This window comes from Caloenas nicobarica, chromosome 25, assembly GCF_036013445.1.
Source record: "Caloenas nicobarica isolate bCalNic1 chromosome 25, bCalNic1.hap1, whole genome shotgun sequence".
In the NCBI taxonomy this organism is placed as follows: domain Eukaryota; kingdom Metazoa; phylum Chordata; class Aves; order Columbiformes; family Columbidae; genus Caloenas; species Caloenas nicobarica.
In genome coordinates, this window is record NC_088269.1 from 3037176 (window position 1) to 3062115 (window position 24940).

Sequence of the window (24940 nt, forward strand, 5' to 3'; positions counted from 1 at the left end):
GCTCGCTCGGAGCTCGCCGCCGCTTACCGGGGGCTCTGTCCCGCTTACCGGGGGCTCTGTCCCACTTACCGGGGGCTCTGTCCCGCTTACCGGGGCTCGCTTCGAGCGTTTGGGAGCTCGATGCAGCCCTAGGGGTTAAACTGGGAGCTCGGTCCCACTGACCGGCGCCCGGTGCAGCTCCCTGGGGGTTCGCCGGCACCTTTTCGGAGCCCCCCGGAGCTCCAGGGCAGGTGCGGGCAGCCCGGAGCCGCTGACCGGGGGTTCCTGGTTCCGTACCGGGTGCTCTGTGCCACCCACATCCCCCCATTTAACCCGGGGGCCGGGTGCAGGAGGCTCCGGACACCCAGGATCCACTTTTTAATCCGTGATTTGCTTTTCTTGCAGGTGCTTCCAGGCGTTCGACGTTCCGGAGCGACCGAAGGGAGCGGCGGGTGCAGCCGCAGGTGGGTGCCGGGGCCCAGTCGCCCCCTCTGTGGTTTAGGGGGGAGCAGAGATCAGAGCTGCAGCGTGATTTAACTTTTATTTATTGGTTTTATCTCTAATTTCAGGTAGAACCAAAGCTCAGAGCAGCCGGATGAGGTTCCTGGAGCGGTTCCCGCAGCGGCGGGGACCTTCTATCGCTCTGCCGGTGATGATGCGGGGATGGGGCCGGTTCAGTCCCGGGGTTCTCGGGTCTCCGTGGCTGGGGTGACTTTAATCTCTTTTTTTTTTTTTTTAATTCTTATCCAGGACTCACATCGGGATCCTCAGCGCCTCTTTTGGGGGGTTCGGAGGATCTTCCTCCCCCTGGGGATAATAGGGTTTAGCTCATTCGGGTGCCCCCACCCCAGGCCGGGTGCCGACGCCCCCTCTTGGCTTAAGCTTTCCCATCCCGGGGGGGTTCCAAGGCGTGCAGGAGAGTCAAAACCCATGCGGTTTTTCAGAATAATTTTATTTTCTTTGTTATTTCAGGTTTGGGCGGTGGCAGCGGCTCAGGGGAAGGGGACGGTGGCCAGGGGGGGCAGGTGGAGCGGCGTGTCGAGCCCCGGGGGGGGCCGGTGCCGGTCCGGGGGGGCCCGACGCGCCCCACGCCGCCCGTACTGGAAGCGCAGCCGCAGCTCCCCGACCCGGGCCCGGGGAAGGATGTCGGGGATCCACTCGATAACGAAAGGGGTCGGCTCCTTCTGGGCCGGCGACGTGTTACCTGGGGGGACAAAGTGCGGTCAGAAACCCCCCAGTGAGGGCTGGGGTGGGTTGAATCTGTCTGTGTTTTTAGGGTTCGAGTTGTAGGTGGCTGGAGAAGCAGCAGATGCAGAAGAAGGAGCCCCGGGGTGAGTAAGGTATTTTGTCAGTTTAGGCAGGCCGGGGGGTCCCCGGTTGTCTCCTCTGTGTGGGTGGCACCGCAGGGGCCCCCCTGGCCAAGGTGGGAGTCTGTAGGTAACTGTTTATTTTGTCTCAGTGTGCGGGTTTGTTTCTTTCAGGTGCTCTGAGGAAGAGGCTCAATTTGCAGCCGTCTCAGGTGCTATTTCTAATTGTCAGCTCTATATGGTGAGCGAGTCTGGTTTGGGGTTCCCTCAAGGTGGGATGTGCACAGGAGAAGCCTCCCCCTGTGAGGGCCGGGAGGTTGTGTGGAGTGTGAAGTGTTTAACCGTGTTTATTTTTCAGGTTTGTGGAGGCAGAAGAAGCAGAAGCCGGAGCTCTCGGGGTGAGTTTGCACACTTCTCAGGTAAGTCCCTAGTTTGGGGCTCTTTGCTTGTTCTCCAAGGTGGGGGGGGGCAGCTTAGGGCCCCCACAGTTGTGTTGATCGATCTGTATTAGTTGGTGGTTGTAACTCTCAGGTTTTGTGGGGGTGGTTGTATGGAGGGGATGGAGCCCCTGAGGTCAGCATCTGGCTTTTGCAGGGAGGGTCTCAGGCTGTGTTTAGCGTGGGACTGTGCTTGTTTTCCCCAGGATAGGTTTATGTTGTTCAGTCGAGTTTAGGAGGTGGCCGAGGACACAGGGAGTGTGTTTGTTTCTGGTGTTTGTCTAAGTTGTTAGTTGTTTTATCAGGTTTTTTTGTGGAAGCTTTTAAGTTGTCCTGTGTGTCTTTGAATGGTGTTCCTGTTTCTATTAGTTTTTCATCTTGTGTTTACTGTTGGTAGATGTTTGGAGGTGTAGGTTTGGAATGGTTTGTTCTAGGTTTTCTTGTGTTTTTTTTTTTTGATGTGCCATGTTTTAAGTGTTTTGTTGGTGTGGTTGTTCTAGTGTTTTAGTCTTTGTTTTCACTTGAGTTTTTTGATGTTGTTGTTTTATTATGTTTTGTTCTTTTCCCCCTTTTTTTTGATGTTTGGATTTTATATTATATATAAATTAGCTTCTGGAAAAAAATAATTCCTAGGGTAGGGTCTGGTTGTGAATCTCAAAGGGATTATTTTTTTTGGGGGGGGCAGGGGGTGGGTTTGACTATGGTGAACTGTGGCTGGGGGGGTGTCCCCCCTCAGGGGGATTTGGACCCCCCCGCGGGACTGGCCCCCTCAGAGGGGCAGCTGGGGGAAGCCCTGGGGGCTGCAGGGCCCCCTATTGTTGGGGGGGACAAGGGGGAGGTCTCTAGTAAAGACCCACCTTGTCTCTCTAAGGGGGGGGGTCTCTAACTGCTGAGACCCCCCCTAGTACCTGGGAGGGGGGGGGTCCCTTATTGTAGAGACTTCCCCCCATACCTCTGAGAGGAGGTCTCTTGCTGAGACCCCCCTAAGAGTGGGGAGGGGGGCCTTTTTTGGCTAGAGACCCCTCTACTACCCAGGATAAGGTCGGGGGGGGCGGGTCTCCTGCTTTGGCTAAGACCCCGCCAGGCCCTGGGGAGTTTGTTTAGCTGGAGAAAGCCCCACTCACACTGAGGCAGCAATGAGGCTGCACTGGAAAGAGCTGCCAGCAGACAAGGGGGGGCCTGCACCCCTTCGCTCTGCTCTGGCCGCTGTCCTGCTCCAAGCTGCCGGTGCTGGGGGGACATGGCCCTGTCCCCTCTGGAGCTCCCGGGTGAGGGGGACTGAGGCTGCTGAGCTGAGGAGGGGAGTGTGGAGCCCGGGACCCCCCACTCACCCACTTTGAGGAAGGTCTGCAGCTCCTGGGGCCGCAGGGGCGGCTGCTTTTCGGGAGGCGAGGGGGCCACGCTCTCCTCCTCTGCCCCAGGACTCCCCCAGGGCTCGTAGGTGCCGTCCCGGCTCTGCGAGAAGCTGCGCGTGAGCTCCAGTGGCAGCTGTGCAGGGAAAATGAACGGTGAGGGGCTGGGGGGGCTGCGCAGGATCCGGGGGGGGCCTCTGCCCTCACCTCTGGTGTGTCAAAGATCTGCTTGACCTGCAGGATGTTGGTGATGTGCCACGTGTACTTGGAGAAGGTGCCCAGGGGAAGTGCGTCCCTGCGGACAAAAGCTGCGGGGAGGAACAGAGGGAGAGTTACGAGAACTTGAGCTAAAATGCTAATTGCTTTGACAAGTAGTTTCTGTTTCTTTTTCCCCTTTTTAGTCTTCGGTTTCTGCTCTCCAGCTCATGACTTGCCACAGTCTGGGAGGTGGCTCTGGTTCCTCTAAACTTAGAATCACAGAATCACTCCAGATGGGAGAAACCCTAACAACTTGGCTGGGTCCTTGATGGTGGAATCTTCACCTGGAGCCTGTTAAGCCCCAGCTGAGGAGGAGAAAACTCTACGCTTGCTCTGGGCTGCAGAGCTGCTGGCTCTCTGCTCGAGCTGCTGGTCAGGGTACAGGGAGCCAGTGCCGGTGGTCCACAGACCTCATCACATTACAAGCGGTGACTTGTGCTGCTGTGGTGCTGTCCGGTTGGGTTAATCCCTTGAGCCGGAGTTGGCGCTTGGGCTCTGCTAAATGCGCAGAGCTGGTGCATGGGGGCTGGCTGGGGAGAAGTTTGAGCTGAGTCCAAACCCCTCTGGAACTAAGACTTGAGATGTCTTAAGTAGCTGCTCTTCTCTGCCCTGGCACATAGGCAGCTGCAGAGTTTCTTTCTTAGCTGCAAGGAGGGGAAAACCTGCTACTAACAACAGTGGGAGGGACTTGGCAATCTCTTTTGGCTGATAGCTTGTTCCCTGGAAGCCATCACTCTAAACTTAGGAGGGATCTCTTCAAGAAAAACCTGCTTTAGCTGCTGGGTTGCACTGGATCATCTCCAGCACTTCTTTCCAACCAGAACCAGGCGGTGACTCTGTCAAGTGCTCTCTGTGGGTAAGCGTGTTTGGTTCCTACCAGTGGTGGAGTTGGGCAGCCTCTTCTTGGCGCTCCCACTGGAGATCCGCTGCTGCAGCGCGTCAAAGAACGCCTGGGGGATGTGGAACACCAGCGGCTCCGGTTGGCCTGGGGGGGCAAAGGACAAGCCACAGTGAGGACAACAGAGACACGGTGCAGGGGAAAGAGGGTGCTGGGGCTTGTGCTGATTGCAGGTGCTCCTGCTGGGATTATCTTTGCGGGTAGAGACTCCAAGCGCTGGCATGAAGAGTGCTGCCAGTGTCTGCGCTGCACAATAAAATGTTTTACACAAGTCAGAGCCTGGTGCTTTATGCTATGTCCTTTACTGCACTTTTGCCTCTCCATTCTCCTAGCTTAGGCTTAGCTGCCGCGTTAAGTCTTGGAAGGAGCTGCAAGTGGGTATGGATGACCCTTGTGTCTCTTATAAATGTTGAGAAATAAATTCTCTGATCTCCCTCCTTTAACTTTTTTCCCCTGGACCGCTCTGTGCTCCAGCTGAGGGCCCTGGCTCTCTCTGACGCAGCCTCTGTGCCCCTGTCTCTGATACTGCTGAGCCCCTGGAGGTTTAAAGTCCCTCTGTATGCTAGAGTGAGGTGATGCTGATCAGACTCACAGGCTAACTAGCTCTAGGCATCAATAATCATCCAAAAATGGATAGGTTCAGGGTAGAAGAGACCCTTAGAAACATTACAAGTGCTGTTGAGCTGAGCAGAGCAGGCTCTGGGCTATTAACACTTGATGACACCTTGCAGGTAGCAGGTTCCTCCTCTGGCAACCAAAACACTTAGAAAGGGTTTGTACAGTTACACTAAAGTCTTCCTGGGCTGGACACTGGGCCTGACTGGTGCTGTGCTGCCAGTGCAAGTTGTGCTGCTGGGGTGTGGGGTGCAGTGACCCCCCGCCAAGATATTATTACTGCTCTGAACCATCATCTGTGGCTCTTGGAGTGTGTGGAGCGGCTCCCACTGAGCACAGCCCTGAACTTTGGAGAATGTGAGGAAGATGAGAAGGATTCTGGAGCGGTCCACTGCATGACAAGTTAATCAGTAACTTAATTAACAGCATTTCTGACAGTTAACACAACATGAGATGTCTCACTTTGTTACCATTTACTTCATCTCAATTCCTCTGTGTTCCCCTGAGCAGCTTGAGTTCAGCAGCCAGAATCTCTAAGGCAATTTCCACTATTTCCTATTTCTTTTCTCCATTCCCCAGCACTAACAGAGTACCAGGTTGCAGTTCATCAACACTAAGTCCAAGTGCAGGACACTAATCAAAACCCTAAGAAACCTTCCAGGACAACACAAATAATATTTGTGCCAAGTTGAGCTAAGCACTCACCTCCCTTGGGGCTACTTAAGTTACTTTATGCTGCCAAGACCTTAAAATGACAAAGTGGATTAGAATGGGGGGATGCCCGAGGAGGCACTTTACCTTCAAACTGGTAATGCATGGTCTGGTGGATGCGCTCGGTGACGCTGGCCAGCCAGGCCTGGAAGGACAGGGACACCTGCGACTCGTCCGGCGGCTGCTGGCAGCCTGCGAGGGAGAAGCGGGGGACATCAGAATCCACCGGGCACAAGAAATGACCGAGACCGAGTCCCAGTGGCGCAGCTCCGGCCTTGCATTCCCTGTTTCACCTGCAAGAGTTTCCCCAGCAGCAAAACCACTAATATCTGTGAAATCAGAGATTCATTTCAGGTAGAAGAGACCTTTACAATCATCAAGCCATACATTAATTCCATGAGTCTATGATTCTTACATGCTACAATTCAAAGTCCAACTATTATCTTAATCGACTACTACACTTGTCCCCAAGAACCTCATCTCCGTCTGTCCAACCCCTCCAGGGATGGTGACTCCACCACTGCCCTGGGCAGCCTGTTCCAATGCCCCACAGCCCTTTGGGGAAGAAATTACCCTAAATTTCCAACCTCAACCTTCCCTGGTGCAACTTGAGGCTGGTTCCTCTCATCCTGGCGCTTGTTCCTCGGGAGACCAACATCCTCTTCGCTACAACCTCCTTTCTGCTGTTAAACAGATCTCAGAAACACAACCACAAACCAAACTGTCTGTTCATCAGCTGATGGCTCCGATGTCGCTGCCTCAGCGACTGGAATTACTCGAGTGCTTTAGTGGCGGCAAGATGCTCCTAGAAACCCCTGTCTGCTCCTAAAAAAACCCTATCTATCTGCTGTTACGGAAGTAACATTTGCTCTTTAAAAACAACCTTCTGCTGATAAAAACCCAACTTGCGCCTCCGCAAGAGCAGCTGCCTGACCAATACAGTACAATGACACCAACTCTCTCCCCAGGAGTGGGACCCAACACATCCTCGCTCCTCTGCCCAAACACCAACACGCTGCCAAGAGCGCTCAGAGGCATCTGTGGGACCGAAACGAGCCATCGCAGCCTGCAGAACATGATTTCTGTGCTCTATCTCGGGGGAAAAGGGACTTAAAATACATTAATCCTGCTTTCTTCGCCAAAAGTTAAGCAGTTGCTGGGGACGCAACCAGGTTTTCACTGCTTGGACTGACCCTTCCATCTCCAAATAGCCCATAAACACAGACAAACATGCAGCCAGCTGCTGAGAGACACATTATTACATTGACACTCACAACAATCTTCCCCAGGCAGCCAGAATTCCCGTCTCTTGTGCCACTGATGCACTGCCTGCGAAACATGGAGCTTCTGAGCTCATAGTCACCATGAGAAACCACAACGAGGTCCCTTCCCGGCAGCTCGGGGCATTAAGAGATGCTGCAAACACCGACAGAGGCAACACAAGCGAGAGAAACCACATCGCAGTTTTGCCTAACAACCAAATTCTCCAATCTATCTAATCCAGAGGGCCACTTAATGGCACCGGAGATATTAAATAACACCTGCCCGCTCACAGTTTTGTAACCTTCGCACATCAAAAAATGCACTGAAGAGCTGCCCTGGGAAGAGTCCAGCATCACCCATCTCTAACAAACCACGACTACAGACAAGCTGAGCTACGCGAACAACACGCAGGTACCGACAACCCCGAGGTGCTCAAACCCGATTTCGGCTCCCGGGGCACGTGATGGCCACAGAAAGCTCTGCTGGCCCCCTCGTGGGGGTTCCGGTCATGCAAACCGAATGCCGAGCACTCACCTGGTCTCTTGGGGGCGGAGGCGACGGGCGGTTTCCTTGGGCCGGGCCTGCAGGCGTGGCTGAGAGCCGGGGCGTGGGCCGGGAGGGGGCCGGTCGGCTGCGTCCCTGGAGGGGGAAATAATCATTTTAGGTACAAAAAAACCTTGAGATCACCAAGTACAACCATTAACCCACCCCCAGCACTGCCCCCTGTCCCTGAGAACCTCATCTCCCCGTCTGTCCAACCCCTCCAGGGATGGTGACTCCAGCACTGCCCTGGGCAGCCTGTTCCAATGCCCCACAGCCCTTTGGGGAAGAAATTGTTCCCCAGATCCAACCTCAACCTCCCCTGGTGCTACAAATACCCAAACAATTCTGAACCTACATTTGTATCTGCTCTTTCAGCATCACCCCACAGCCACCCACCCCTCAAACCCCGCAGCGGACACTCACCAGGCGTCACGTCCTTTTTCCTCTTCTTGGCCCTGGCAGGAGCTGCTCCCCCAGCCTGCGCCACCGATTCGGGGCTCCCGAGCGACGACGGGACCGTGATCCCCCTCAGACCTGGAAAAACCAGACTCTGGCCCTAAAATCTCCTCTATCACATGTGGCAGGGCTGCAGGAACGTGTAGGGGGGTTCTCGCATTGCCCTCCCCACTCTGGTGCTTGTCCCTTCCCCCCAAACCCCTGGCACCCCCCAAACGTCCTCACCGAACCCTTAAGTCCTCCCAGCCCTACAGACACACTTCTGAGAGGGAAAACTGTGAGGGGAGCAGTGATTTCAATTCACTCAGCACCCAGGTCACTCTCTTGGGGACAGATTTTCACCTTTGGGGGGCTAAAGAGAGGATGTGATTAACCAGGGAAAACTCTTGAGGTGTGTAACCCCACGAGGTACTGAACCCCAGAGGCTGCTGCTTGTGGAGGGACTCACAACAAGCTGGGCTCCCTTGAGGGGGGGTTACAACAGGCAGGGGCCCAAAGGGAGGGGAACGCTCATCTCGCGGGATAGAAGCGGCACCCGGCTGGCCCCAAGCGCCTGTTGCGGCAAAGCCCAGCAGGATTTGCGCTCCCAGAACCCCCCCACTCTGCTCCCCACACCCAGGAGGGATCACTCCTCACACTGCTCTGAGTCGGCAGAGGGAGGGGCAGGAAATTAAGCCCGGGCTAACGAAGCACCGGTCCAGTCGCTAACAGGTGTGAGGGCAGCTTGGCCACAGCCAGGAACAAGCAGGAGGGAGAGGGGGCTGCAAGCAGCCCGACATGGCCATGCGACACTCCCCAAAACCCTCTGCGCATTTTTCCCCTCACCTACCGCCCGCATCGTAGGCGAGGAGGTCGGCGAACTCCCGCGCCAGGCTCTCGTCGCTGGCGAAGGCGCAGACACAGGCGAAGAAGTGTACGCAGCGCGGCGCCGTCCCCTCGTCCTCCTCCTCCTCCTCCTCGCCGCCCTTGCCATGTCTCGGCGCCCAGCACGAGCAGCGGAACCGTGGCTCCCCCGGCGCCTTTGCGCTTGTCCTTGGGCCCACGGAAACATGCAGGTAGCCCGGCCCAGGCTTCTGCCCGCCCTTGCGCTTGACCACCAGGACGCTCTTGGTGACTCGCTGCACCAGCGGCCCCGTGGGCTCCGTCGCCAGCTGCCAGATGCTCTGCTTGGTTTCGGGGGGGGCTTGCAGGGAGTTGAGGATGGAGCTTTTGAGGGCGAGCGGGGTGGCCTCGCTCTGGCAGTTCAGGGCCAGCTTGATGTGCTGGCACTGGTTCTCTGCTGCCCCGCGTGCGGCTGCTTTCAGGCACGCCGGTGCCGAGCAACGCCCGGAGCTCAGCTGCGTCACCACGGTCCCGTCCGCCGTCTGGATGGCTGTCTCTGACACCCCCAGCTCCACGAAGCACCGCTGCTCCGCTCCCCGCTCCCTCTGCCGCACCGAGTACACCTGCGCGGCCGAGCCGGTGACGATCCTGACGGCGTCAGCGCCGGGCGGCTTGCGGGCGCCGCGGCGGAACACCGTCCCGCACGTCTTGTTCTTGCAGCTCAGGCCGCGGGTGCCGTTGTACGTGCCGCAGCGGGGGCACTTGCGGATGCCACGGAGGGTGGCCTTGCCCAGGTCGGACAGGAACGAGGGGACTTTGGTCCTCGCTGGCGCTGGCTCCATCCTCTGAGAGACCTGGAGGGGCGGAAATCGGGGTGGGGGGCAGCGAACGACAGAACAGGAGGGACGGCGCCGGTCACGGCGCCGCCCCGGCCGCTTTGGCTCCTTCCCTGCCAACGAGACAAAAAAATGTCACCCCTGCCTTTGTGGGGGAGCACATGGGTGAGGGGACACTGAGAGAATCACAGATTCATTTGGGCTGGAAAAGCCCCTCGAGCTCATCGAATCCAACCGTTCCCCCACCCCGGCACTGCCCCATGTCCCTGAGAACCTCATCTCCGTCTGTCCAACCCCTCCAGGGATGGTGACTTCACCACTGCCCTGGGCAGCCTGTTCCAATGCCCCACAGCCCTTTGGGGAAGAAATTGTTCCCAAGATCCAACCTCAACCTCCCCTGGCACAACTGGAGGCTGTTTCCTTTCACCCTGTCCCAACACCAAAATCCAAATCACATCACAAAATGACAAACCCCACGCAGATGGGACAAAAATGGAGCAATTCCCCCTATTCCTCCCAGGTTTTTGCCCCAGGTCGGTAGCCAAGGATTGACACCACGACTCTGGTGACACCCCCTGGCGCTTGAAGGAGCCGCCGGCTCCAAATCTTTATTATTTCTCCCCTGCCAAGCACATTTTGCCCTCCTCTGCCCAGGGGACACGAGGAGGGCTGTGGGGACGGCCCTCTGCTCGCCCGGCGCTCCCCATCGCCACCAAATCCTTCTTTTTGGAGCTAAAACCAGGCACTGCACAGGCAGCCCAGACTTCGAGCCGGGTTTTGTGATGACAAGGGTGTTGGGAGAGGACGGGGACACCGGGCAAAGGGAAAAGGATGTTTACTGTCATAATGTCACATCTCATGGAGCCATCGGCACCAGGCACGTTAGAGTGAACGTGACAAGATGCCAACAAGCGGCTCCCGGCGCTGATTGAGAATCACAGATTCAGTTGAGTCGGAAAAGACCTTTAGGATCTTCGAGTCCAACCATTAACAACCTTCGTATACATCTTGAGATCAGGATGACGCCCAATCTCGACTAAAAATTGCGGCTTTGGTCTGGAACGCTTTACAACCTTCCCGCGCATTTAGGTTCAACACCAGCTCATATGAAATTTTCCAGGCCCTGTTACACAGAATATTTAAATTGCGTTGAACTTCGTGACACACACAGAACATTTAGAAGCGGTTCAGTTCGTGATTATGAACTTCAGCACGGGCAAAACTGCCATACTGAGCCACGGCCAAGCTGGAATTAAAAGCATTATTAACAGAAAGGAGACTAACCGGGACTGGGCGCTAACAGCGCCGTTTCAGCCCGTCGGCGGCTGTTACAAACGGCCGGTACCGGAGAGCGGGTGACACCGGGAACACCAGCGGGGCCCGGGGACCAGCACAGACCCTGCACGAAGGGCCGGGCCGGACGCCCTCGGGGGCGGCGGGTTCGGGACTGGGGCCCCCGGCCCGAGGCCTCCCCTGGGCCCCGCTCCCCTCACGACCAGGCCCCGGTTCTCCACAGGACCAGGCCCGGGTCACCCCCGGTCACCGGCGTCACCGTGACGTCGCCCCCGCCGGGCCCCGCGCCCGCCTCCCGGCATCCTCCGCGCTCCCGCCGCTGATGTCACTTCCTGTCCCGCGGGCCCCCCCCAATCCCGCCTTACCTGGGCGGCGGCGCGCGGCCCCCGTTCCCACCCGAACGGCCGCGACGGTGCTCACCGCCCCGCTTCCGGCGCGGCGCCCCGCCCCTTCGCCCCTATTGGTCCGCCGAGGAACACGTGGGTCGTCACAAGGAACGCTGGGAGTTGTAGTCCATGGGGCGGCACACCGCGCATGCGCCCGAGCGGAAGCGCCCCCCCCCGGACTACATCTCCCAGCAGCCCCCGCGGCGCGACGGCTGTAATAATTCACCACTTTCAGCCTTTTTCCAACCAAAGTCCCGCAAAGAGCCGCTGCCCTCCCGCCCGCTTTGCTCGGGGAGGGAGAGAACCGGCCATCGGGACACAGCATAAGAAAAGAGAGCGCACAACAACCTTTGCTTTTGCTTTTTTTCCTTTTTTTTGGTGTTATTTTTTTGTCTTATTGTGCATTCTATTTGGAACGCTGGTCAAGAGGTAGGACAGATAAAGTCGGTTTTGGCCTCTGAATGATGTGAAAAACCCGTGACCGTATTTGCGGAGGTCTGGTGGCTCACGCTTCCAAGGACATCGGGGGAAATTCTACACGATTTCTTAAAAACATGAGAAAATGGACTTCATAATCCAACACTAAGAGGGTATATTTAGTCAACACATGCAAAAACAAAAGAAGAAAGAGTAAAAAAATGAGGATTTGAGGCATTAAGTCGTGTCAAAGGACTCCTTTAAATAAGGAAACGTACAAAGGTGGCTCACGGTTGTGCAAAATATTAATTTGCTAAGGTATGTTACATCATCAGTACACGTAAATGTAGAAATCGGTAAAAAAACAACAACAAAAAAAAGAACAAAAAAAGCAAAATAACCCGGCCGGTGTGTAGGAAAATCTCACATTTTAGTTGACAGAGGATTTTTCGCCGTTCCGGGGTAAAAATCCTCCCTTGTGAGGGGACCCGGCCGCCGTCCCCTTCCTCATCCTAAAGCGAAGGTGACCCTGAAAAACACGCTGAGATATAAAAAAAACCCGATGTAAACTCATAATTTATCGTCGCGAAAACCCGGCGGTAACGCAAAAAAACCCGGCGGAGAGACGGAGGTTTTGTACAAGAGGCTCGTTTTGAACGGATGGTGCGAAGGCCGAAGACGCGGCGGCTTCAGGATTCGCACGCTTTTGGCTTCTTACTTTTTTTTTTCCTTTTTGTTTTTGTACAACGCTTTATAATACATTTAAAATCGTTCGGAATGCAAACGAGAACGACGCGCTACTTCCGAGGAAAGAAAAAAGAACAAAATAAACCCAACGAGGTTGACGCTTGTGCAATTCGCTGCCCCTGTGTAATTTTTTTTTTTCCAGCAGCAGCACTCCCTGCATTTGCTGCGTTTCAAGAAACGCGGATCTTCAGAAACACGTCAAAAAAAGAGGAAAAAGAAGGCAAAAGTTGGCAGACATCCAGCATCTCGTTTAGTGTGATTTTTTTTTTTGTTTCGTTTCGCGTGTTGGTTTTTTTTTGTTTTTTTGTTTTTTAACAATGCCGATGACAACTTTTCATGATTAAAAATGCGCTTTTGTGTGTTTTCATCCTTTCTTTTAAATAAATACGTCGTGTCTGACGCTCAAGCGGATCGATCTCCGCGGCGGACGACGCTCCGGCCGCTTTCAGAGTCTTTTCCTCCTCCTCTTCCTCCTCCTCCTCCTCCTCAGGGCGTCTCAAATCCGGCCACACGATACCCGCTTTGGTTGGGGACGACACTCCCGTTCTGCCCCTGCGGCGGCTGCACCCCGTAGTTAGGGCCCATCCACGCCGCCGAAGACTGCGTCTGACTGCGGAATAATTAAAAATTAAAAGCTCGTTAGGCTCCTTTGCTAATGAGGGAGAGGTTAAGGGTGGGTGAGGTGAAGTGGGGCGGTTGGATGGGGCTTCGCCGCCGCAAATCTCCGCGTGGCGACGTGGCGAAACATCGCGGGGGATTTTGCGACGTTAGCGTTACAGACTTAAAATATGATGTCCCCAAAATGCCCTGAATTGCCCCCAAACTCACCTGAAGCCCTGCTGGTTCCAGGGCTGGCCGTACAGCCCGTAGGCGGGGACCTGCCAGCCGTTGGGGACGAACTGGCCCAGCTGGGCGCTGCCGTACCACTGGCCCCACTGCCCGTACGCCGGCGGGTAGCCCAGCTGGTTCTGCAGGGCGATAAGCGAGTGGTTAATTAACAGCACCTCCGCGGTCAACGAGACATTTTTTCCGTCACATTTTCACGTGGGAAGAGATTTTTTAGGTCCCATTTATACTTAACACGAGACTTTTTCCATCTCGTTTTAACCTAACAGGAAATTTCTTCTCTCACGTTTTTCCGTAAAACCAAGTTTTATACATCACATTTTTTCCTCACGAGAGATTTTTCACATCACGGTTTCACTTAACAATAACTATTTCATATCACACTGTTACGTTAGAAGAGATTTTTTTATGCCCTGTTTCCACATAAGGGATTACTTTTAACATCACGTTTCTATGTCAGAAGAAATTATTTACGTCACATTTTCATAACACGATATTTTTTATGTCGAGAATTTTTACCATCGCATTTTTACCTAACAAGAGAACTTCTACATCATGTTTTCACGCAACAAAACCTTTATTACACTGCATTGTTATGTACGGAGAGATTTTTTTGTGTCTCGTTTTCACGTAACGGCAAATTTCTTACGTGACATTATTACGTCTAAAAAGATTATCTATGTCACGTTTTCATGTAACAGGAGATTTTTTTACGTCAAGTTTTTTTAACGTCACATTTTTACCTAACGCGAGATTTTTTACATCATGTTGCTATGTAACAAGACATTTTTAACATCTCCTTTTTAAGAAACAACAGATTTTTACCATCACATTCTTACGCAGAGACATCTTTTTTTCATTCCAAGATATCTACTATTTTTGTACTCCAGAGAAAACCCCTCCTATAAATAAGCCCTAATGTAAGCCACACGTGCGATGCCAAGTCTCTCATTGCCCGCACGCCGATTTTACAGATATTTCACGGGTTTTTAGCAAAGGCTAATGACCAAAAAAGAGAAGTTCTGACCTGCTGCACCGGACTGACCATGTCCGGCGTCTCCTTGCCCCAATAGCACTTGACGACGTGTCCTTCGATCGTCGTCCCGTTGACGGACACGATGGCGTGCGCGGCACTCTCGTGAGAATTAAACCTGACGAAAGATAAACGTGAACTTATAAATAACTCGCGTGGTGCGAAACTGCCAGAATTCCCCCAAATAAAGAGTCCCCACTGGTTAAAACCCCAGTTCCACCACACAAACTTCCTCCTGTTGCCCCCGCAGCGGGCGGTGGATGATTTTCCTGTCTCGGTGTCGTAACTCTCCGTAAAAAAAAATGGAAAATTCAGCGGGGAGGAGAGCACAAGTCAAGTTTCAATCAATTCTTCTTACTCTCCGGTTCCAGCCACGCTCCGCTCACACCAAAATAGCGAGAAACAGTTAATTCCGATTAAATTATTCACTGCGCGACCTGCGGGGAGCCTACCGTACGAAGGAGTAGCCTTTGTCGGGGAACACTCGGATTTCCATGATCTGCCCGAAAGGAGAAAATGTCTGGCGCATGAGCTGCTCTGCAGCAAAACGAGAAGAAAACCAGGAAAATGAGGTGATTGCGGTTTTATTCCGGGATATTCCAGGCGCCGGGAGCTGGAGGTGACGCTACCTGTCAGGCCGGAGGTGACGCCTCCGCAGTACACAGTGCAGTTGCTGGGGCTGGACTGGTTGACCACCTCGTCATACGACAGTTGTTTGGTGTTTGCTGGAAGAGATTTGTACCAAGATTTCGTTACAGAGAAATTCTAATCCCGATTGCCGCAAGACGTCGAGCTATTGGTAGGTCTGATCTACTCGATTCAAAATCTTTTCTATAGAGACACTTTCTGTGACACAGTCGTGGAATCACTGAATCATTTTGGTTGGAAAAGCCCCTCGAGATCATCGAGTCCAACCATTCCCCCACCCCTGGCACTGCCCCATGTCCCTGAGAACCTCATCTCCGTCTGTCCAACCCCTCCAGGGATGGTGACTCCACCACTGCCCTGGGCAGCCTGTTCCAATGCCCCACAGCCCTTTGGGGAAGAAATTGTTCCCCAGATCCAACCTCAACCTCCCCTGGTGCAGCAAATACACCAGTAATTCAGGACCAACCTTCATATGTGCTCTTTGGAGCCGGAGGTTTTCTCGTCGCCCAGTTTGTTCGGATTTGCCTTCCCCCAAGCCACTGGCCGCCCATCTGCTGGATCGCATTCTCCGCGTCCTGTCCGCAAGAGATGGAGGGAAGAAAAACCCCAATTTTGCTATCTAGGACCCTCTTGGGCCTGTATGTCGCTTCTTTGAATGTCACTTGCCACTTTAGAAACGCTAAAGCGACAGTAAAGCGTCTCAAAACACAGAGAACCTTCTCCCTCGGCAGGGAAAATGAAGCCGGATAAAGATCGGGAACGACAACGCGGCAGCCGCTGAAAATCATCGTTGGCTTTTCAGGGCCGCTCGAGCCCGAGCCAGCGCTTACCCATTTGTTGAAGAAGGAGACGAAGCCGTAGCCTTTGGATTTTCCTGTCGCCATGTCCTTCACCACACGTGCGTCTCTACAAAGAAGAAATGAGAGACGGTTCAGGCAAATGTCGCCGGTTAACCGAATTCTTTAACTCTCTTGGGTCAATTCGTTATCCCCTTTCGGGACTGTGGGCAGCTGCAAATTTTGAGAGATTGACGCATTCCGAAATCATCGAGGAAAACACCGAAACATTCACGTCTTAAAACTACGTATCACACATCATTTAAGCTGCATTTGTACGACAGCAATCATACAGGACTGACCGGAAACTACAATATACCAAAAAAAAAGAAAGATTTTATAAAAGTAATTAAGAAAATGACTTGTCCACTGAGAACTGTAGCCTGCACTTCGCCACGGCGATCTGTCCGTTCTTCTGAGACGCTCTGCAAAATAACCAGAGCCCTATTACTTGAGAATGACTTAAAAAGTGAACCTGGCTACAAGACCTAAACCGTAGAACACCGTTGGATGGCATTTCTCGGGCAATTTGCGGATAATTTAGGCGACCATCGACATGCTTTTGCGTACGGGCCGCCCTCTCCTCCCCTCCTTTGCCCCATGCGTACAGGTGTGAAAATAAAAGAAACGACAACCTAAAACCAGTCAGAAAGTTGTGCGATGTACCTTAGTGCTGAATAAAAGGTTCAGAAAAAACAGCGGAAACACGTGCGCAACATTTAGCTCTCCGACTGGTGGGAAAAGTCAAGGTGAAGAGGAGGTTTGTGAAATTCGTGCTTTTACAAGCCTATTTTAAGCCGAATTCTGGCATTTGGCAGAAATAGTATCTCATTCCTATCTGTGGAACCCCCTTTTTCTTTCCCATTTCTTGGTTTAGGTCTGAATTTGGGTCATCCATTAAAAATTGCCTGAGAAGAGCCACTTTGGTAAAGCTTTGCTGGGTTTGCTCTGCAGAGCCTGTAGAAGGAAGATGGAAAAAACTCATCTCTACTTACCCTCAACTGAACACTTGGAAAATAGACTTGAGAACCAGTGAAGACATGCGTACAGTGAGCATTAAAGGAAACCACAGCGAACGTGAGCTTTTACGGTGATTACAAAATCCAGATACAAAGAATTACCCCAAATTTCTTATGCACTACTCATGTGGAAGTTCAAGCTTGGTGTCATTAAAAAAAATTCTGTTTAGCACCAATGAAGACAATGGTAAAAATAAAAATACTTCAGGACATGTTCCACCACCACCGCACTTGCAGCCACAAGTCACTGATGAGGAACAGGTAAAATAACTTCATTTGACCACCCAAGAGACAGTTGCAATGTTTTTTCAGGTTTAATTAAAACCCGTAGAAAATCGAGGTCCCTTCGGCTTTATTTAATCTCTCGGATTTGGGACAGGAGTTCAAAAGAATCATTGTGGGGACAATTCTAAATCTGCCAACTTTCACAGGAGCAAAAGAACTCAGATTTGGTTTTGGACAGATGGGACAAGCAGCTGCTTTTCCGTCTGCCGGCTCTGCAGCCGAGCGCCTCAAAAGTGAGAGCGTCACTCCCCCTTTCCTGTCACCGCTGTGCAGCAGCGGCTCCGCGACCAAGAAAAACGCTTCTAGGAAAAACGGGACAAGGGGCATGGCCCCAGAAATACGGAATACAAAGATGCAGTCGAGTGTTACGGTTGCCTGAAGCGAGTCCCATTCAGATCGCGTCTATTTTTTTATAAATCTTATCATAAGAGGATATCAAGCTGTCATTAAACGCATTGTACACTGAACTCTGAGGGGGAACAAACAAATCAAAAACCAAACTTACTTCAATTAAATGCTGCACTACACAACACTCCAAAGCCCTCTCTGTTCTCTTACATCACCATCAAGAAACTTCAATGTCCAGTACAGACAACGCTACAAGGAAAATTAATGGTTTCACGTTTGGAGGATGGATTGAACGAACCACTCCTGACTCTGCTACACCCGGAATACGCCAAACCGGCACCTGCGGGCACCGTCCCCGGTTTGTCACGGGCTCTCTCGCTGCACCATCGCTCTGCACCGCTGGCATTGGTGCGACTCCTCGGCCCAAGACACCTCATGGATTCAGGGTCAAGGGCTTACGCTGACCCAGCGCCAACAGATTCCAGGCCACTCGGGCTATGCACCAACGAGTCTCGTGCTAAAAAAGGTTCATTTTTGTGGGAAAAGGGAATTTAACTGCAAAAAAACCCCCTATGGGTACTGGTGGCCAGCACACCACGGCAACCAGAAAGTCCAAAGCCTCGCAGGATGTGAACGTGGAAATGGACTCGGTGGCAAACTGTGCAGCGTGATGGCGATCAGATTGCTGACAGTGCCAGCAAGATGCAAACCCTCGGGTTTAGGAGTCGATTTTTTCAAGCGTTGCTTTGCCAAACGAGGCAAGGAGCATAAAACCAAAGTGAGTTGGATGTAACTTTTCCAGGAAAGCAGAACAAACTGCTATAAAGGAATCTGGTGACGTATCCCTGTGCTTAATGCCCTACCGTTCTGACTCCGGTTGCTGGACTAACAGATGCATGTACCTTCCTGTCCTGTGACAACTCTCCTGTTTTGCTTACTGAAACATCAGGCTGTCTCCATTTAGGAGAGATAAGTTCATTTCTTTGTCCTAGTAAATTACTTACGATATTCTTCCGAATGGTGCAAAAGCTGCTTTGATATCTTCGGTTGTAATTTCTGGACTGAGGTCTCCGACGAAGACGTGGAAATGGTCTTGTTGGGAAAAAGAGAGAAAAGGATCTCAATGCTTGAAGCCGAGCCCTGAACACACCGAGCAATCTCGTTCAGCACGGATTTCCAGCTCTTATGAAAAACTACATGAAGACCTGAGTTTACTAGAAAGAGAATCTACTGCTGCTCCTAACAGATCCTGTGCTTCACAGTGCTACAAGGTCGGTGATTTAAAGGATACTAATATGGCATTTATGCTTCGTATTTTCAAAACCACTTTTAAGACTGGTCAGCATGGACCTTACAAAGTCTTAAACTATTTACTTAATGTGTCAGGACTACACAAAAACCTTTCTCTCTGTATTAAGCTCTGACACGGCAGGAGATCCAGAGCTATTACACATCTGATTGACTGAAACATCAGGAAGCGTCAGGAAAACACTCGTTCTAGCGCAGGACCTATTTTGAACATAGTCAGAATGCTTGGTTTAACACTGTAGGTCAGGAAGAACAAATAATAAAAAAAAAGCCTTGCATTGCCAGAGTTTGCTGTTAAAGCATTCTCAAAAGCCAACAGTTTTGGTTGCCCGGTCAATACCTCACGGGAATCCAGGTGAATTCAACGTGTGTGAATCCACGTGTGAGTGAACTGCGACTGAGGGCAACAGAATGGAAATGGCGATGCCTTCGATTTCTATCCGAGCCAGAAAAACAGCACCCAGGACAAACAAAAGACCCGTATCTAAGGATTTTTCCACTACGAGCAAGACGTTACGTACCCTCTTAGCAATATACAGACTTCCTTGTACCACAGCAGGTACTAAATTCTCAAGTCTGCTTGGATGCCGATCTAGTTGAGCCCCTCCGGTCTACAGAAATTCAAAGTTTGCCAGGAAAAGCAGCAAACTGTAGGCTCGCCAGGAGCGGGGAACGATGAACCCCAATTCTGGAAAGTCACAATGCTCCCCAGGAGCCACCTGTTCTGCCTCGATAGCAGGGACAAGGGAATTTGGGATTTTTCCTACAATCGCCAGCCAGAGATCAGCACCGGAACGGACCGGTGGACGCTAGAGCACTTTCTGACGCTATGGGGAAATCAAAGGGAAGTCTTTCCAACAACAAATGAACTGGTAACAAAAACCCTACACATGGCTTCAGGGGGTTAGTGAATACCCTTGAGAGATTTCATTGGATGTTTAAAAAGATATGAGGACCTTGTGAACATCTTGTGTTAACAACGGTACTACCTGATGACAAAGATGACATCTCTTCTTAAGATTATTAAAGCAAACACATTAAATAATATCTTAGGATTACGATCAAAACATGACGGCATATACGATGCTTACTGTTTCTGTTTCAAAACTACTTGTACAAATCAAAGACCCGCTCAACACGCGAGTGACACTTACTGCTGGTGTCTTTCTTCTGGCTGCTGGGAGTCGTTGCCCAGTTCACTTTGACCTCCTGCAAACGTTTAGTCGCTCACGTTAGATCAAGCAAATCCCGATTAAGCCCACATACCTCCAGCGCTTAATTCTGACACTACAGGGGGATCGGACATGGACGATCGGGGTGAAAGCTCAAGTTTAAGACATGTTTCTCGGGAGAGGGCTCATTTTTCCAAACTGTGCTGCGCTGGTTGAGAGCAAAGACATTAAACACACCCGGTCTGGGAGTTTGGTTGGGTGGGTTTTTATTTGCAGGGCTGGGGAAATAGAGGGACCTTGTCCTGATAAGGTTGGAGGAGTTAAAATATTTCTTACGCCTGCTGTCTTGGAGCCCTCCCTGCTTCTATATCCCGGCCGCCCTCTGCGTTCTTCCTAAAACAGCATCAATGGCGCTTCTCGTTAGTCACGTCCTGCTACAACCTCCGACCGAACGAAGCGTCTAACGCTTGCGGCACATCCGTTTCGTCTCGGGTGACATTTCGCCCCCGGATATTTGACCTGTGCCATCTGACACGGCCTGATTTCCGACTCCAACTCACCCTGTAGACACGACAGCTTACCTTACCCATTATCTTCCGGCCGTTCATGGCAGCCAGCGCTGCGGCCGCGTGCCGGTGCTCGTAGAACTCCACAAAGCAGTACGGATCATTTCCAGCTGTCTGAAAAAAAATGGGGAACAAAAAGGATTACTGATACGAACCTCTTCAAACTGTACCCTCACTATTACACTCAGCTCTTTCTTTATTACATCTAAATGTCTCAAAACAACCAAGCTTTTAAACTCTGATAACGCTCCAGGAGGTTGCGGTTCCGTTTTAAAAAGGAAAAATTACAGCAAAGGAGAACTTTTCAAATCTCATCTATGACACCCACATAAATCTGCCTCTTCCCTCCCTTTCACTGTCTCCAGCCATCCTTAAATTTAACGTCAGATGCAAGGCAGAAATGATGCCTGAAGTACATGACTGTGATCTCCAGCCTTACTACATCCATTTAACGTGCTGATGCCGAATTTCCAGTGGACTTCTACAACATGCAAGTACATCTCAAAGCCATTAGCTACGAGAAACACAGAAATCATTAAGGGAAGGCTCTTACATCCATGATCATTTTGCAGTTTTTACAGGGTCCGATCTGGCTGAACAGCTGGAGGATTAGCGCTTCGGTCACGTCTCTTGACAGGTTCCCCACGTATCTATAGGATCAAATAAAACATTAGAAACCACCCTGAGGCTCCAGACTGATCGTCTATAGCCGAGAAAACACGGCGCAAAGTTGTTCCCCCGATACGCTTCACCATTCTCAGGGGTGAAAATCACCCTTGATCCACAGGTGGTTGTTTTGTTGTTGAGCTTGAGTCATGAGATTTTTAAAAAAAGCACATCGAGAAACCTCAGCTCCGAAGGTGCGGCTGCACCTTCCCGCAAAGGAACGTTATGTGGCGAACCACGGGCTCCGCAACGAGGGCCCTGGCCAAATCACGCCGCTGAAACCACGTCAATAAACCAGCGATCCTCCCCGTCTTGGTGCCAGAGGTGTGAAGATGTAAGAAAACAATGAGGCTGCAAAACCTGGGACTTGTTGCACTCCTCTTGTTGACGCAAGGCTGCGAACAGCCTTCCTGAGGAGATGGATACATGCCAACATCGGGTTGAACACAGGAGAGAATGGGAGAACAACAGAGTCTCTGTTTTCCTGTCAAAAATGACCTGGCGAGCTCTGGATTATTATTAATAGTTTGAGCGACTATTTCAGGTAGGGCTCAGAATCGTTCTCCTTTTTCAAATCAACACGTACTTCACCAAAATCTGATCATCACAGGCACCCTCTCGCTCAACGCAGCCGACAATTCCCGTACTTTGGATTAGATTTCCTTCAACAGGGGGGAGTTCAGAGCACTTCGTTAGGGCAATTACCTTTGTGCTTGATAACACCAGGCCATTCAACCCTGCTCGAGTTCAACCGAAAGTCCTACGTAGTGAGACTTCTTTTTTTCCCTCTCTTTGTTTTTAAAACGTTATCGCTCTTTGGATAATGAATAAGCCAGGGCACTAAAGCGATGAGATTCTCACGTCCCCTTCTAGGTCTAAGTTTATTAACAGTTGATTTGTGACTGAAAGTTTCCTAGACACGGTATCTACACCCTGAACTTTGCACTCCCGCTGGATTGTCACCCCGATAATTGGGTGGGCAGCATTCCCTACCTTCAGACTGGATTTTGCTGGAAAAAAAACAGGATTCAGGTAAACGATCTCCGACAGCTCCGTGAATCTCTGCACGGTCAGAGCTTTCAAAACGCATCCTCAAAGGATCGAACGCAGAAGGATATATGGGTACACAGACCTAGAGAGAGGTGGCCCTTCATGGGCATGTACAGAACGAGAACATTCTGCAAAACACTAAAAAAGGAGGGGGAATCGTAAAGGACATCGGTCACTCAGAAAACCAGCTTAACATCACTGAAATTCTGCGTTTTTCTGGTGATTTATGTCGGCATCACCTCATATGTCTGCAGAAGACAGTGAGTCTGGGGAGGTTTTTCCAACCTCCAAACTACAACAGAGTCCTGTGATACTATAAAGAAAAACGGGAAAAGCAGAGAGCTCTAAACCCCGAGCAACCAGCCCCGCTTTATTTTCTCTGACAGACATGGATTCTCCTTAATGAGCCCGTCAATGTCTCTTTGCAGATGATATTACACCGGGCAAACTATGCCAACAATTCCATTTATCCACCGCACATTGCTCGGTGTTGCTTGAAAAGTAATACCAAACTAGTGAGTGTTAGCACTTCTATGCCTTTTCAGATATATGAAGTACATGAAAAGTACATAATATTCCACAAGCATCTCTGTACTTAGATGGAAAATACAAACAAGAGGCCTTTGTACATTCAAAAACACCGTCTGCCTTGTAACTGCTCTTCAGATTTATAAGCCCTGCCGCTGAAGAGTGGCTTTCAAGGGAGGACACCGGCCACGTGAAAATGAGCTGCCTATGCAGGAAATCATTTACATAAGTAACGCGGCTCCTAACGAAACGCCAAGGCTCTGACACCCCCCTTCAAAGAAACGGCTTACGTGGAAATGGCAACACCAACAAGTTACTTCCAAAAATGTCGAGAATCTGTTCCAGAAAAAGTACTTCGACGTGCTAAGGGAAATAAAGAAGAAGACAGACGGGTTGCAGACCGCTTTGGTGGCTCCTCGCAATGCTGCAAGACAAGGAAAGTGAAGAGGGAGCCCTGAAAGCCATGTCCAGATGGGGTTTCTGCAGCACAACCTACAGAAATCCACCCGCAACACAATATTTAACTCGCACTTCAGACCCCAGCTGGAAAGAAATCGCTTCTAGCTGCTTTTTCCTTCCTTCAAGCTGCTCGTTCTAAACCCAATCTGTGAAATTCAGCTCGTGTTAATCCTCTGTATCACTTGACAAAGTCACTCAGAGCCATTCAGAGAAATTCCATTCTGGGTACGTTGCTCAAAATTCGGTTCCGCGGCTCCGAAACCCGGCCGTGTTTGTGCAATAACCCGCACGTGCTCGAGAACAGATAATCCATTCCCTCGAGCCATGTACGGCCCAGACTGCTAAACTCCACACAACCACTTCATTGCGATGAGGAGGGAAAAACATTTCTCTATATAAACACACAAACAGGCCAGCAGGTCTGAGCCACGTTTGCGGCGGCCGAGAATAGCTCCAAAAATGCACAAATTAGCAAGACAACGCGATCGTATACCCAGAGAGGCAGACGGAGTGTTTACCGCTCCGGAAAGCCCAGACTGGAGGAGCTGGTGTCAGTCACGTAAGATTCTTGTTTCGCTGCACTCGGCCAAGACGTTTTTTATCAACCCTTGGGGTGGGTGCGGCCATTGACCGAGGGCAAAACGTTCTCCTCACCTCGGAGGGATCCCCTCTCCCTCCTGTCTTTCCTCGCCTCAACTCTGGCACCGAAACAGAGATTAAAGTTTACGCAGAGGCGGCTCAGGTGTTGCAGAGGTGGCTCAGGAACACCGGAGTCTGGGATTTCCCTGATCTAAACGTGGAAACCACTCCAGGTAACGCCTGGCAGAGAAAAGGGGAGAAACGCACAGATAAAGACGTGAGCGGGACCTCCCCTGCGCCTTTGAAACACAAAGTCCGAATCCCTCTTTGACAGCGGCGGGTGTCGGCTGCCGAACACCCCCGGAAAAGTTAATTAAGGAAAGCCCATTTAGGCTTTAGCAAGGCGAGGCGGTACCGCTAGTTCTTGGGGACACACCGTGCTTGGAACACTTGGACAAGCACCAATTTCACGGTTTCTTTCCATCCGGCTGCTCCGTGTGTCAATGGGGGCAGCCCCCCCACACCCCCCCCCGGGTGCTAAAACCACCCAGAGACGGCAAAATCCTGCCAGATGTTCGCCAAAACCCACATGGTGCGAGCCTGGGGGGCAGCGCAGCTCCCCGGGCCCCTTCCCTCGTGGTGTGAGCTGGAGGGGGCGAGGGCTGAGGGGAGAAAGGGCGGTGAACATCACTGGGGGGGCAGAGGGCGGGAATGGCGGGACACGGGCTGGATCCCGCCGTGAGGGGAACCGGGGCCGGCTCAGGGCCGCCCTCCGTGGTCCTGAAAGCGGCTTGAAGGGGCCGAGCCCCCGCTGGCCCCGTGGCCGAGGCCCGACCGCGCCGCCCGGGGACCGTGCGTGAGGGGAGCCCGGGCCGCCCCTCCCCGCCGAGCCGGGAACAATAGGCGGGTTGTCGCCCCCTCCCCACTCACAGGGTCTTGGGCATTTCATCCTCCATGGCGCCACCGCCCCGCCCCGGGCTCTTCACGCCGAGCCGGCCCCCGCCGCCCCGTCAGCGCCCGGGCAGCCCGAGCGGCGCCGGCCCCGCCGAGCCCGAGCGGCGGACAATAACCCCAATGGTTCCTCGCAAGATGGCGGCCGGCGGGCGAAAGGGCCCGGCCGGCCGGGAGGGGGGCGGTAATGCGCATGCGCGCCCCGAGGAGGCGCCCGGCCGGCCTCCCGCCGCCGCTCCCGCGCATGCGCCGCGCCGCTGACAACGGGTTAAGGGGGTGACGGTGGGACCGGGGGACGGGCCTGGCGGGGAAAATTAATAAAAGGA

General features: G+C 52.2%; 2 protein-coding genes across 5 annotated transcripts; both read right to left on the reverse strand.

The window, feature by feature from the left end:
* Positions 1 to 915: 915 nt before the first annotated feature.
* On the reverse strand, positions 916 to 11220 carry C25H2orf42 (chromosome 25 C2orf42 homolog). 3 transcript variants are annotated; one of them, XM_065651663.1, is made up of 9 exons: positions 11136 to 11220; positions 8649 to 9495; positions 7787 to 7897; positions 7355 to 7459; positions 5645 to 5749; positions 4211 to 4318; positions 3283 to 3383; positions 3055 to 3178; positions 916 to 1183 (listed from the first exon to the last, which is right to left on the reverse strand). In XM_065651663.1, the coding sequence occupies exons 2-9, from the start codon at positions 9481 to 9483 to the stop codon at positions 972 to 974; spliced, it is 1701 nt and encodes a 566-aa protein (XP_065507735.1). In that variant the 5' UTR covers positions 9484 to 9495; positions 11136 to 11220; the 3' UTR covers positions 916 to 971. The 3 variants fall into 3 exon arrangements, with proteins under 3 accessions (XP_065507735.1, XP_065507733.1, XP_065507734.1); XM_065651661.1 differs by having other exon boundaries at positions 3055 to 3211; XM_065651662.1 differs by lacking the exon at positions 11136 to 11220 and adding an exon at positions 10762 to 11095 and having other exon boundaries at positions 3055 to 3211.
* A 372-nt stretch (positions 11221 to 11592) lies between these two features.
* On the reverse strand, positions 11593 to 24765 carry TIA1 (TIA1 cytotoxic granule associated RNA binding protein). 2 transcript variants are annotated; one of them, XM_065651522.1, is made up of 12 exons: positions 23739 to 23806; positions 20935 to 21031; positions 20397 to 20495; positions 19798 to 19852; positions 18340 to 18427; positions 15678 to 15753; positions 15314 to 15422; positions 14829 to 14924; positions 14652 to 14736; positions 14194 to 14317; positions 13149 to 13288; positions 11593 to 12930 (listed from the first exon to the last, which is right to left on the reverse strand). In XM_065651522.1, exons 2-12 carry the CDS (start codon positions 20944 to 20946, stop codon positions 12807 to 12809), a joined length of 1008 nt encoding a protein of 335 aa, XP_065507594.1. In that variant the 5' UTR covers positions 20947 to 21031; positions 23739 to 23806; the 3' UTR covers positions 11593 to 12806. The 2 variants fall into 2 exon arrangements, with proteins under 2 accessions (XP_065507594.1, XP_065507593.1); XM_065651521.1 differs by lacking the exon at positions 23739 to 23806 and adding an exon at positions 24594 to 24765 and having other exon boundaries at positions 11594 to 12930.
* Positions 24766 to 24940: the final 175 nt, after the last annotated feature.

What these genes read in the sequence shown, in the direction of transcription:
- TIA1 (XM_065651521.1), bottom strand. Translation starts at nt 24,619, where the DNA reads ATGGAGGATGAAATGCCCAAGACCCT. An exon ending in GCCGGAAGATAATGGGTAAG is followed by an intron (nt 19,853 to 20,396) that starts GTAAGCTGTCGT and finishes AAACGTTTGCAG; the next exon opens with GAGGTCAAAGTGAACTGGGC. An exon ending in TCTCCTTCTTCAACAAATGG is followed by an intron (nt 15,423 to 15,677) that starts GTAAGCGCTGGC and finishes TCTTGCGGACAG; the next exon opens with GACGCGGAGAATGCGATCCA.
- C25H2orf42 (XM_065651661.1), bottom strand. Translation starts at nt 9,483, where the DNA reads ATGGAGCCAGCGCCAGCGAGGACCAAAGTCCCCTCGTTCCTGTCCGAC. An exon ending in CCTCGCCTACGATGCGGGCG is followed by an intron (nt 7,898 to 8,648) that starts GTAGGTGAGGGG and finishes TGGTTTTTCCAG; the next exon opens with GTCTGAGGGGGATCACGGTC. An exon ending in CATGCATTACCAGTTTGAAG is followed by an intron (nt 4,319 to 5,644) that starts GTAAAGTGCCTC and finishes TTGCCCCCCCAG; the next exon opens with GCCAACCGGAGCCGCTGGTG.